A 13508-nucleotide genomic window follows, 5' to 3' on the forward strand; every position below is an offset into this window, starting at 1 on the left:
ATTGCATTGTCATCGGGTCTGAGGTTGCATTCCAAATTTTAAAAGAATCCGATCACAAAAAGTAGGCGAAAATTGAGTTGCAAGATTATAAATTTAATTTCTGTGTAAACGGGATTCGAACGCACGCCCAATGATTCCCGCAGGTGGACGTCAGCGAAGACCCGCGCCTTATACCACTCGGCCATGAACTCTCATAAAGTGGTGAAATGCACTAACAGTAATAAGCTACTAGCTCTTATTCCAAAAGAGTTACTCACAAACATACAAGTGAAGCTAATAAACACGTGTTAAAAAGGGATAGATTTTATCTAACTTAGTGTACCAATTATAATCTACAGTTGAACAAAGAATGAGTATAACGTAGTTAACACAAATATAAATTCAGAAATTTTTCTGATTGTTCCTTCCGATGATTGCAAGTGCATTGTTGTAAAGCTATAAGAATAATATTCAGTAAAAAATATTTATTGATTAAATCAATTAAAAATCTAAAACCAACAAAGTTAAAGAAAAAACACAATAGCATTAAGGAAGACGCCAAACTCCAGGAGAACACTTATTCACACAGCCATCGTTACAACACAAGTTGGGACTTATGCAGTCTTCGTGATTCTGGCATTCATCAACAGGACTCCATTGTGCAAACGGATTACACAATCTTGTCGGGGCAGGAGGACAAGAGCGGACTAAAATAAAAAGGCAAATTAGGTTTCAAGAAAAGTTGAAATTTTATTTAACCGCAAGATACTAGACAGCATGTAAATGCCACTAATAAATTCGTGAATTTAATGCGCATACAGTCGACTCTCGATAACTCGAAGTCCCAAGGGATTGGCTAAAACGTTCGAGTTACGGAACAATCTTAAGAGCTTAAAACCCAACAAAAACTTCGAGATAAAGGATTATTCGAGCTATAAGATTCGAGTTATCTAGATCCGACTGTATTTAGTTATTGCATAAATATATAGGTACCGCCAACAGACATATTCGACGTGGCGCTCTATACAAAGTTTCAAAACCAGCTAATAGAAGCTGCAGTGTTTTCGTTGCACAAAGAATCAGTACTGCATTTCTTGGTTGGTTTTGGAACTTAGTTGACCAAATAGTTTTTAAAAACCGGCAAAAATACCACTTGGGTAAAGTTGTCCCAGTTGACAGCGCAAAAGTATTGCATCCTAGACCAAATATGAACTAATTTAATACTCCTTACCTCCTGAAGTTCAATTTTATGTATTTATAAAAAGGTTCGTTTTAACCCAAGCGTGTCTGCAATATTTCTTGCATTTTGTTCTTTAACTAACAAGAAAGTAACCCTAACCAATAAGTGTGAATCGCCGATTGGAGTTCAAACTTGGCACATCGATAGAACACTTTTTTTTATTATCGGCAACAGACCTTTAACGGGGTGAAATTTACCCATAAGCATTGGATAATTGGGATATTAAAGGGTACAATAGTTTTATTTTAAACTAGCAGTACCCCGCAAGGCGATGCCTGTGCTAAGTTAAAAAAAGTCCGTTAAATAAAAAATCCACACCCCTCGGAAATTATATTTTTTACTCCTTATTTCGAATATATTTAAAGTTTTCATTCTTAAAAAAGAATAAAAGAGTAACGACTGAATTACTAGAAATAATAATTTAGGGCCAGGCTGAGGCAAGGACAAATGGGGTACAAACCCAAAAATAAAATTTAACCTTCAATATCGTTATCTTATTTTGTAAGATTCTCCGCTATTTGAAACTTAGAAAAAAATCAATTATGCAAAGGAGAAGTGTCCTTTGTTATATTCCAAACAAGTATATTCTCAGAATTTATATCTGCTTCAATGATACAAAGGAATCGAGTGTTTTAGAGCCTGGAGGAGAGGAATATTTTCGTGTACTAGGAAAAAAGAGAATCATTACAATGATTCTCTATTTTGAGTGTGATTTTTTATCTATGATACACCAAATGAGAGGCGCCTTGCGGTACCCTCGCATTTCGTGGCACATGGGGCGATTACCCCGCTTGCCCCCCTCTTGAAACAACCTTGCAGATGACCACAATCTTGTTTTTGAGACCTGAATTTCAAAAAATTTCTGGTGGTGAATCCCAAATCTCCCTAAAGTATGTGCACAAAAAGCCTACTGCAAAATATATGAATTCATTTCACATTACATATTTTAGATATGTTTTTTTTATTGTTGTAATATTTGATGTTCTGATTCACAACAAAGGACAAGAAGTTTGGTATGTAACAGAGTTGTTAAAAAAAAAAAAAACGGAGAACAAAAAAAAGTCTAAAAAAATGGTTAAGGGGGGTATACTAGCAAAATTTATTGTTTCTTCGCCACTGGTGAGGGATGACCCTTCATTTCCCGCTCTCAAATCCAACTTAAAAGAGTGCTTTTGAAACAGACTTTGGAAGAGTTGCCAAACAGTCGAAACCCATCGTTTTCCTATCGCTTGCCGTAATCAAAGATAATGTACAATTACGTATTTAAGACCTCGATTTCAAAAAGCTCCCAGGAGAGTACCCCTACACAAATCCAGAAAAACACCCTACCCCGTTATTAAAGATCTAAACTAAAACTTCATTTTCATGACTTGAATTTTAAAACATTCTGGTGGTGCTCGAACTAACCCTTCCTCTAATATTACCAAAGATCGTCTAAAACTTCGTTTCTAGTGTTTCAGTTCTGAAAATATTACCCGTAAAGCCCCGGAATCCCCTGATAACACCACTGAAGATAATTAGAAATTGTTTTCGGAACTTCGATTTCGGAAAATTGCTGAAAAAGAGCCCCCGAACTTCTCCCTCTAACATTACCAAAGATCGTCTAAAAATTGATCGTCGAATTTTAATAGCTCACTTCAAAGATTTAAGGGGGAACTACCCCTCCCTCCTGTTAGCGACCTCTTAAAAATGTCGTTTTAAGTGCTTGAATTTCGAAACTGTCCGCAGAAAAATTTGACCCATCCTCAGATTTTTGCTCATCCACGGTGAAAAAAATTTCCTTTACTCAAAAAAAAAAAAAAAAAAAGAACACCATAATAATGAAAATATCCAATCGTTTACGTGAATTTTGTGATTAATTATAGTAGTTTTCTATGTTTTTCCCCCAATGTTGGTTATTTCCGTATTATTATTACAATAATTATTTATCTAATTCTTAACATTTAAATAATTTGTCACAGTTCTAACACCAACTAGTCTTACTAATTTATTAATTATCATTATAGATAAAGAAAAAAGTCTTCCACAAAAGTTTTTCACTAAGTAGTTAACGGTCCTGGAGTCTAAAGTTATTTGGGGGGGGGGGGGAGGGGGGACTCACCAGTCCGTAAACAACGTTAACAACATGAACATATTTTTAACGGTTCGCAAATGCAAGGTTTTTTTGCGAAAAAAGAAAAACCACCTGTCCATAAAATTAAAAAAATGCTTGCCGACCCGTGAATTGAAAAATGTTGAGAAACTATGCCCTAAATGATACCAAAGATGACAATCGCGTTTAAGATTTCAATTTCGAAAATTTAAGGGAGTGGGTATCGGAATCTCGTCTCCCCCTAACATCACCAAAACTCATCTTAAACTGCGTTTTTACAGCTTCAATGTCAGCAACGAAAATTCGACGGAGAGTCCCCAACTCCCTTGTGCTAACATAATTCAACGTAATCTACCATCACGTTTTTGAAGTTTCAATTTACAAAAATGGTCGGGAGAGCGATCTCAAACCTCTTCTTCCCCTAACATTAGCAATATCGTCTAGAGTGCCTTTTTTATACTGTCGAAAGTAACCCCTTCATTGATTATACCCCCTTTTCGGTGGAAAATCAAATCGTTTTATTTTCCACCCCTTCCCCCTGAAAATTTTGTGATCGTCATCACTCCCTAAAAAAAGGACAGAACATTTTCCTTCCTCTCGACTTCCGTTCGGAGAGCATTTTTCAAGTTTTAGTCCTTCCTCCCCTTCCCCATATGCAGGTTCTTTCAGCAAAAGAGAAAAGGAAAGAAAAGCAAACAATTTGACCAGGAAAAAACAACCTTGCCAAAAAAACTTTCAGCGATTTATTCCTTCCAAGTTGTCTAGACGCCTTTTGATGCATAGGCGCCTCTTTTCATCTCTGCTGCTATGCTGCAAAAGAAAATTATGTGATTGTACTGCTTTTTATTCATTTCATTCACGAACGTTTTCGTCCGAACTTAACGAAAATAAACAATTTTCAACGCGACGCGATTTTTAAAACGCGTTGTTTTAAAAGTAGTTCGAAACTTAGAAATGACTATTTTTAAAGGAGAAATAAATTGGACGCGTTTAAGATCAGAAATTTATAATTTACTAAATCGCGTATGAGATATCTGTTTTTAAGTTCGCGAGGTTTGTAAAGCTGAGTTTTTGAAAATACGATTCTCGTTACGAATTTGGTTTCTATTATGGGACAAGAATATTAAGATTTTACTTTTATTGAAACATTACATTCATTACATGAATTTTCAAGCGACATATTTTTGGGGTTTTACAAACTTAAAGTCAAAAATCTCTTCTTTGGTAAAGAAAAATGGTTCTTATGCAATTTATTATTTCTAGAAAAATATGGCAAGTTTTTATTAGAGAAGGGAAATGTTGTTCTTTTTAATAATCCGTTCATCAGAAGATCGTTCATTCTTTTCACTCGTTCACTGAACTTTTTCATTTAAAAATGTTGCAGGCATGGGTGTAGCCAGAGGAGGGCAGGGAAGGGCAACTGCCACTGCCTAGAAGAGAAACTGACTCCCAACACGATCTTTCCAATGTCATCGAAGATAGTTTAAAATAGCAATTTTAGGACTTCAATTTCGAAAAAATGCCGGATAGAGCCACATAACCGCTTTTTCTGCCCTCACCTGACCAAAAATAGCATGAAATATTTTTTTAGGGGAGAGGACTATAAATTCAAGCAATTTCCGAAGTCCATACTTGTGGTGGAGGGGAACTAAAAATCACTTTGTTGTTGCGTCTGCTTGCCCCTCCCTAACGGGATTTCTGGCTACGTCCATGCAGGGCTATACGAGGTTAGTAGATGGGCTTTATCTAATTCAGAGTATAATTCCAGGCTTAGAACGCTTTTAATATGTATAGGCTTGAGCAGAGCAAAGCAACGTAAGAAAGGATATGATCCACCTAATTAAGTTGATTAAAATGAAGGAGTTTATGACCTAAATTTCTGCACAGTTGAATGACTGCGAATGCTAATACTTCTGATTAGCATTTCTTCCTATTCCAGAAAAAATCCTCAATAGTGGGTAGTGGCACAACTTCTAGCAATCTCTTTGTTTACTTTTGGTCTCTCTCTTCCGTGAACAGAGTACAGACATCCTTGCAAAAAACTAAAATTTTATTTGTGTTTAATTCAAAAATATATATATATTTATATAGGAACCTACTTACCCTGTCGTTGAACATCATGACAATTGTTGTCACTAAAGCATTTCTGCACACAAGTGTTGAGTTTTTCATAGCAGTTGCTGCAGCCAGTCGTGGCCATTTGCCATTAAGTTCATAGCCGCTTGTTTCTTATTCGAAATTCCTAACACGCCCATTCCAACCCCTCGTTCTTGAATAAGATCTTCCTCAATTTTAACTACTCTTATATTCTCTTCTTCCTTCTCCTCATTCTTTGCAGCTGGTGTAGTAAACAAGTCGGCATCATCCGTTACTTTCATCAACATTGTGGTCGCTTCGATCAACCCTTGCTCAAATACTTTGAACATTTCTTCTGTGTCTTGGTGAACAGATGGCTCTGATACAGTACTTGATACCTCGAGCAAACCATCTCTCGCCTGGAACAAAAAGTCACGAATAGCAGCTAGAAAAGGATTAGGGTCCGCATTCCAAGAGGGTACGGAATCTGTCACAAAAGCATTCGATGCATTCAACTCTGAGCTGCTTTTTACTTGTTGTGGAGGTACTTGAGGAGTAGTTGAAGTTTCATTTACAGAATCGGTTTCGAGACTGGCGTTGAATGGCTCTTCTGAAAACTCTGAAAGAGAAAAAGATTCAACTTTTTAAACTAAGCCCATATAGTTCATTTTCAATACCCAATCATTTTCCCAATTTTAGCTCTAAGTCTTCTTATCCAGTTCGCTGAGAAACCAAAGACCTCTTAACATAATTTTTCAATTTTACAGCAATAACAGAAACTGTTGATATTACAAAACGGAAACTTCATGCCTCCGGATATGTAGCTTTAGTTTCCCGACCGATATTTTATACGACAGAAAAAGCTAACTTCCCTTCCTAGAAAAACAAGTTCTGAGGAAAACACTAATTTTATTAATATTAAAGTCGTGCGCAAGGCTCTGCCAATAAATTTGTTTTAAATTAGTACCGAAACTAACTTTTTTTGTCAAGAGCAGAATATAAAGTAGGCGAGAATTTCATTTATTTAAGCTATTTTTACTGTGTCAGTTCGCTTAACATTTATTTACTGAACTAAGTAGTTCCACCCCTGCTCGTTTGACTCGTCAACCCCCGTTTGCCACCTGCTGCCGGTGACAGTTGTTTTTAATGCTTTAACGCCTGGATATCCTGAAGACATCCAGGGGTGACAACCTCAGGTCTGGATATCTCGCCCTTGAAGTTTAGAGGGGTGAGACAGGGTGGAATGGCTTCCCCTAGATGTACCAGTATTGACCCCCCCCCCCCCCCGAACGGTACCCATGTTGACCTGTTATACATTGCCATTTCGGAGAAGGCCAGAGTGATTACCCTGGGGCAAGAGGGGCACAGGTCCCTCTTAGATTTCAGGGGGCCCGAAATCCCCCTTAATTTATCGTAATAATTAAGAATAGATGATTTCACTCGGAATCTAGAGTACAATGATATCATTGATATTTTTGCAAATGCTAAGACACGGAAAAAATCTCATTTGTTGATAAAAATTAACTTATAAATTTGATCTCTTCCGCAAATCCCAAAACCACTCCAAGTCTAGTCTGTATTTAATAGTAAAATTTATTGTCTAGTCAAATTTAGGTCTAAAAAGGGCCGAACCTGGACATTCCAAAAAAAAAAAGAGTGTGCACCTATACCAAATTGTTCAGTATCATGAGGAGATAACGTACCAAAAAGTCCCAAGAATTTGAGCGTCGGATTTGGGAGTTATGGGGGGGGGGGCAAAGATGGGGGTCAAAATGCAGATTATTGCTTCATTTCAGCGGTATTTCCAACACTATTCGTTTTGATGAAAGGGTAATGGAATAAAAGTTGACTATGGAACAAATTGCAAACACTGCAAATACTATTTTTTACGCACATCCGTCATAAGGGGTCGGGGGGAATTGACCCCGCCCCCTCTCCTTCGGATTTTGAAATATATACATTGTACAAATGCAAAAGTTTCATTGCAGGTATTTTATTGTTTTTTTATGACATTTTCGAGTCTATTCCCTTGCCCCCCCCCCCCTCCCATGAGTAAACGAAACGACGAGCCTAATCATACGTATCTCAATTCAAAATAACGTTGACACTTATTTGTTCATCGAATAAGAAATAAATTCCGAAGTACATTCTCTCTTTGGATTTTTTAGAACTGTACTATAGAATATGAAATTTCATAGATTCATTTTTGCCGATGGATATTATATTGAGAAACTTAATAGTAATCCTATATTTGAAGTTTTTTTTTTTTCGGTTTTAAGTCAAAATGGCGTCGAGATGGCATTGAGATTTAATTCTACCCGCAGACCCAGCAATGCGAGGGTCTGTTGGGGTGGGGGGTCAGACCACTTAGGTGGTTCCACGGCATAAGAAACCAAAAAACTTTAACTAAATAAAAACCAATACTTCAAATTTAAAAGCTGAAAATGTTTTTGTAATATTTTAGTAAAAATTTGAGGAACTATAGAAACTCAACGCATAGTATTATTTATGAACTTTAGCGAATCTTAATAAAAACAGCTTAACAGGAGTCACCAAGTTGTGAATTTGAAACAAATTCTTTTTAATAAAATAATATATTATGCACAGAAATAATCATTAGGAATCCTCAAAGTTTTAAAATATAGAAACGAAAGCATACACAAATATCGGTTCTAAAAGTTTGAAAAACAGAAAATTTGGTGGTTTTAACGATTGCTGTTTTGCATTGTACTGCTCTGTACGTCTGTTTTTGGGTCTCAGTGTGAATCGGATGTCGGAATCAATGTTGAATGTATAGAGAAGGTGTAGTTTCTGAAATCTGAAAGGTAAGACGTTGCGCCTTAAGCGCAGGACTTTATTACCCAAAAGGCTCGGGAAGCTAGAGCTCCCCCTCAAAATTTTCAGGAAGCCCAAAAATTACAGAAAAACTGCTTAAAAATTCCAGATTCAGCTTTTAAAGGTACTGCAAACATTAGAACTGGTTCGATCAAATTTCGCCTAACTATTACAATGCACTTTCATAACAATTTTGTGACAGGACAAATCTGTTTCAGCAACTAACCACCCTTTATTGTTTAGAATTTTAGTGAAAACGTATGTAATTTACAAAAATTCTATCTGTCGCGTAGGAGGAGAGGTTAAACATTGATCTGAATTTAGCTGTGTCACTTTTAAAAATAACACCTGTAGAATCAGTGAATTTTATTTAAATGTGCGTTGAATTTTTAGAAAAAATTCCAACACAGAATCTGAGGCCCTGAAATGAGAAGGAGCTTTCCCACTTCAGAGGTTAATCGGGGCTTGCTTAAAGTCTTCTATAAAAATAATTTGTGTTTTCTCTTCACTTTGCAGATTTGCCGCTTCTATTTCTATAACCTCTGCTGAGTGCAGAAGAAAAGTAAAAGCACCATAGGAAAGAACTCGTTTAAACGATGTTTTTGATTTTCAAACATAATTTTTGGCATTTTTCAAGTTTGAATTGCTTTTTTCCTTGGAACATTTTCCAAAGTAAAAACTAAGACTTTTGCATCCAAATGTATAATATGTTATGTTTCTGAAAAAGTTTAAGAAAAAATTACAAACATTTTACTGTCATTTAAAAAAGGAAATGACAAGGCAAAGTTTATACTTGCATATACCCGTCATTTCATTAACATGGGTGAGGGGGGGAGGAGAAGGAGGGGAAGCAAACGGAATGTACTCCAAAAATGTTATTTTAAAAACAATAAAACACGAGCAAGGAAACTTTTTCATTTGTACAATGTACATCTCAAAAATGGGGGGGGGGGAATCCCCCTAAAGACTGATCTTTGCAAAAAATAATACTTGTAATATTAGTTATATGTACCATATTCAACTTTTATTCAATTAGCCTTTCATGAAAAGGAATTGTGCTGGAGATACAGCTGAAATAAATCAATAATCTGCATTTTGAGCCCCCTCTTTGCTCCCCTGTAACTCCCAAACCCGACGCTCAAACTCTTGAGACTTTTTGGTACGTTATCTCCTTATGATACTGAACAACTTGGTATAGGTGCACATTCTTTTTTTTTAATGTCCGGGTCATGACCTAATTTGACTGGACTATTATGACATAGATAATTTTGATATTTACGGTTTACTGCAACGGGCAAATTTTAACCATATCTTAAATAATTATATACTATAGCGCTTCTACTTTTTAAATGTATATACTATATTGTGTATGAAGTACCACCAAATTTAGCATGGCTGTGTTAATACGCGAGTATTGAAATATTTTATTGCTTCATTATATAGAATAAGCAGGAATGGGGGGGGGGGGGGCACAAAATGAATTTCGTGCCCAGTGTCTTTAAATATCTTGGTCGGGCCTTAGAGTGGCCCTAAAATAGAAATGTTCCCCATGTCCAAAATCAGAATGATCGGGCTCTGAGGGTTACAGGTACACAGACAAGCACATTGACATACGCTCACAGTATATATATTTAGAAGTTTTACTTCGCAAAGTTAATACATGTAGACGATAAACAATCACCCCATATTTTTTTCTCCATTTAATTCTAAACTCTTACCAAGGTCATTATCGTAAATAAAGGGTAAAATTACATGCCGTAAGTCGATCTTTATTTCTAAAACTTTGCATGAATGATATGTAAATTTACCTTTCAGAGATTCGTTTCCCAATCCGAGTTGGATACATTTAATTCGAACCTAAACTTCACTTTTCATCATTAAAGCAATAATAGAAAGGGTCAGAAACGAATACTTTACATTCATTTGTGTCTAGAATTTGGGTTGGGGGGGATTCCGTTAATTTCATGAGCTAATTGATTGGATAATTCGTAACTACAATGCCCTATTAGTTACGAAATGAGGGAGTCTACAAATGGATTCTTAGCTTTTTATAATTTACTATACGACCCTTGCAAGAAAAAAATTTAAATTGAAAATTTGAAAGATTGTAAACTTCACTGCATTTAAACCAAAATGATTCGACTAAACATATCTGATCGATCTATTTTAAAATTAGCAATTAGAGTCAAATGGACAGGTCTAAATGTTTGGTATTGAATTATGCCTCTACGCATCTCTATATAATATGTTTTACATTATTTTCATACATCCTGCACATTTACTAATTTTGATAACAATAGTAGAACAAAACTTCTGGTTTTCTGGGAAGTATGAAGAGAAAAAAAAGGGCCACAAACCATTAAATGGACACTTAACTGGTAGGCAAACTCAAATTTTTATTTTCGCTTAAAATATTGAGAGTAGGAAATTTTTTTTGTAAGTTGAAATACTAGTCACTGGACAAGTCTCATTTTGGAGGGTCAGGACGGGCGATTGCCTCCCCCCTCCTCCTGGCTTTGAGAAATCTATGTTCAGCCATGTGGGCTTAGTTTCGTGTTTTTCAATTATGTGCATCGAGTTTACCCCTTGACCCCCTCCCCCGAAAAGTTTTGAAATTACGGGCCTGTCACTGGATAAAGCTAACTATTACAGAATTTAGTAGCAATGCTCAAAGTATTTTTATACATTACAGCTTTGGATATGGTGTTGGGGGCAAGTAAACAGCAGTATCTACAAGAATGAAAGATATTTGAAGAAACGGGAGGCTTTGATTCCATACAAACACAAGTAAAATGCTGGAACTTGACTTTCTGTTCATGCTTTACTTACAGCGGAAAGCAAATAAGCATATTTGTACAATAAAGCTAAAGTAAAATAGATTACAAAAATGCAAAAGCTTAAAATTTGTAGATTCTGTTTACCTGCCCAAGGTTGTATAGTATCACACATTCCGAATTAAATGAAAGACAACGTCGAAGTTTAAATATTAGTTTTAGAAATTGATATGCATCAGTTAGTAAATATATGTATAAACACATTGCTCATCGGCGACAATAGTGGCATTTAAATTTGAAAATTCGTAATAACTATGGTATTAAAGTCTCGCACAAACTCTGCTTACATATGTGGTGTTCGGTGGCGTATATGATTCAATCTACAGTGGGGAGGTGAAAAAGTAGGACTTAACAGGGGAGTGAGGTCTCAGAGACCGCTCAATTTGCAAGTTTTTAAAAAATCGTGTGATTATGATATACCCCTAATTTCCCATAGACTTTCTCTGAACTTCTAGCAAGGGGAAAAAATGATTTTTTAATCGAAATATACCTTTTCCGAGGAAATTTTGCTCGAGTCTTAAAGATTGAGAAAATCATATGCTGTAGCAAATAACTATCTACTCGTAATAAAAACTAATATATTATTTATTAATGATTTCATTTTAGTTCTTTAATATATACAGAACATTTCAGTAGCAGAAAATTTGTTATATCAGGTTACGGGAAATTTTCGACAGCTCTTGAACTGTTGGTATTTCGCGTCGTATTGTGAGGAATAATTCAGCCTTCATTGTCCCTAGAACATCATTGCGTAATGTTTGTGAACATTTCAAACAACTCTCAACCTCATCTAGAATATTTTGCATCTCTTCCACATAACTCGGATAAGATTAAATGAACCTATATCCGCGGTTTCTAACGTTATAAGAGCCATGTCTACTACTGCCGAAAATTGTAACACTGAAGGGCAGGTGCGGTCTCGCAGACCGCTTCTAAGTATGAAATGAAATTTAAACCAGATACACTTGCCTAAGGTTACTGATAAGCAAGGTCGGGGGGTGTTCAAGGTCACAAAACAAAAAGCTATTGGGTAAAACCATTCAATCGGACAGAAATTGAAATAGGGGTGATCGGATGAACTTTTGAGCGGTTTGTGAGACCGAACCTCCCCTGTTAAGGGTTAAGTCATTAAAATTTCATAACTTAGATGAAAACATTTTCAAAATTTATACACTTCATTTAGATCACAAAAAAATCAGTGAACTTATCAAATGTTTTGAGCGTGTTGCGATATTCGATAATAAATGAGTTAAAAATAGCATTCGTAAAACCTTTATTTTCTACCATTTTTTTTTTTTGCGGGGGGGGGAGGCATTATTGCCGCCACTCGGTGATATAATTACGCAATTATTGCAAACAGTCATCTAGTAGAGCGTATTAGCCAGTAAGGAATACATTACAAATACTCAAACGCAGAATGTTTGCAAATTCAGTCTGACAAAGATGTTAGAAAACTTCAAGCTAAAAAAGTTACAATTCAGTTCACGCGAGAATAAGGAGCACCCATAAAGAAAGATCCTGTTCGTGCATATTTTAAAATTCATTATAGCTCTCATTAAACAAATATGATCAAGAAAAAGTATAAATAATTGCAAGAATTAACATTAAATACCTGTAACACCGGGTTTAGATGCATTAATATTGACCAATATTAAAGCTATCGCAAGAATGAGCAGCATGGCAAAGATCCCCACAAAAGCTGTAAACCTCCGTAGCCTTGATTCATTCGCTGTGCGAACCGCTTCGATTTCAGACATGTGTACTCTTTTCCCTTCATTTCAAGCTATCTCGCAAAGCTGCCCTCATTTACGTCATATTACACGTGCTAATGCAAATTTTCTGGTAATAAAGTAAGCTCATAATGATGCCATTGATATATAATTTATAATACAAACTTTAGAAAACATGATGTGTTGTAGAGATCGAGTGATTGAGGTTGTGATTATGGACTAGAAATGCACCAAATCCATTGTAGGAATAGCAAAATAATGTTGTGGGACACAGAAGGTGTATTTTGAAAAGAAAATAAGTTACATTGTGAGCAGCTTTTTAGTTTAAGGAAGAGGTCCTCAAAAGTATTCGATTCAAGGCACCCTGTAAAGAATTGGAATTTTCTTACGGCAACCTAGTATATCTCTAGTATGTATGAATATATTTAAACCATAGATGGACACTTCGCAACACCCCTCGCCTCTCCCTGCGGCACCTTCTTTGGAAACTCCTGGTTTTAAGAAATATATTATACGCACTTTTAAAAATAACATGTCTTGTGGAAGCTAAATGATTGAGACCTTGGACTTCATATGTCATGGTCTTCCGTGCCCACCACATTTCCGATTTTTCCGGTTGGATGAGGCTCTGAAGACATCTCAGTCTTTTGGATCTAGACCAGGAGCAGAGCAACCCGTGATCCATTACCCCTGGAGATAGTAATTTGTTAAGAAAATTTGGA

At 36.0% G+C, this 13508-nt stretch overlaps 1 protein-coding gene across 1 annotated transcript; it reads right to left on the bottom strand.

Annotated features, from left to right (window-relative positions):
• Positions 1 to 525: 525 nt before the first annotated feature.
• LOC129231706 (uncharacterized) lies at positions 526 to 12813 on the bottom strand. Its single transcript, XM_054866069.1, is given in 4 exon segments — positions 526 to 686; positions 5415 to 5508; positions 5510 to 6006; positions 12669 to 12813. Coding segments are annotated over 4 exon segments (897 nt in total).
• Between the last annotated feature and the right edge of the window lie 695 nt (positions 12814 to 13508).

The sequence above is a fragment of the Uloborus diversus genome, chromosome 10 (assembly GCF_026930045.1).
Source record: "Uloborus diversus isolate 005 chromosome 10, Udiv.v.3.1, whole genome shotgun sequence".
NCBI classification, from domain to species: domain Eukaryota; kingdom Metazoa; phylum Arthropoda; class Arachnida; order Araneae; family Uloboridae; genus Uloborus; species Uloborus diversus.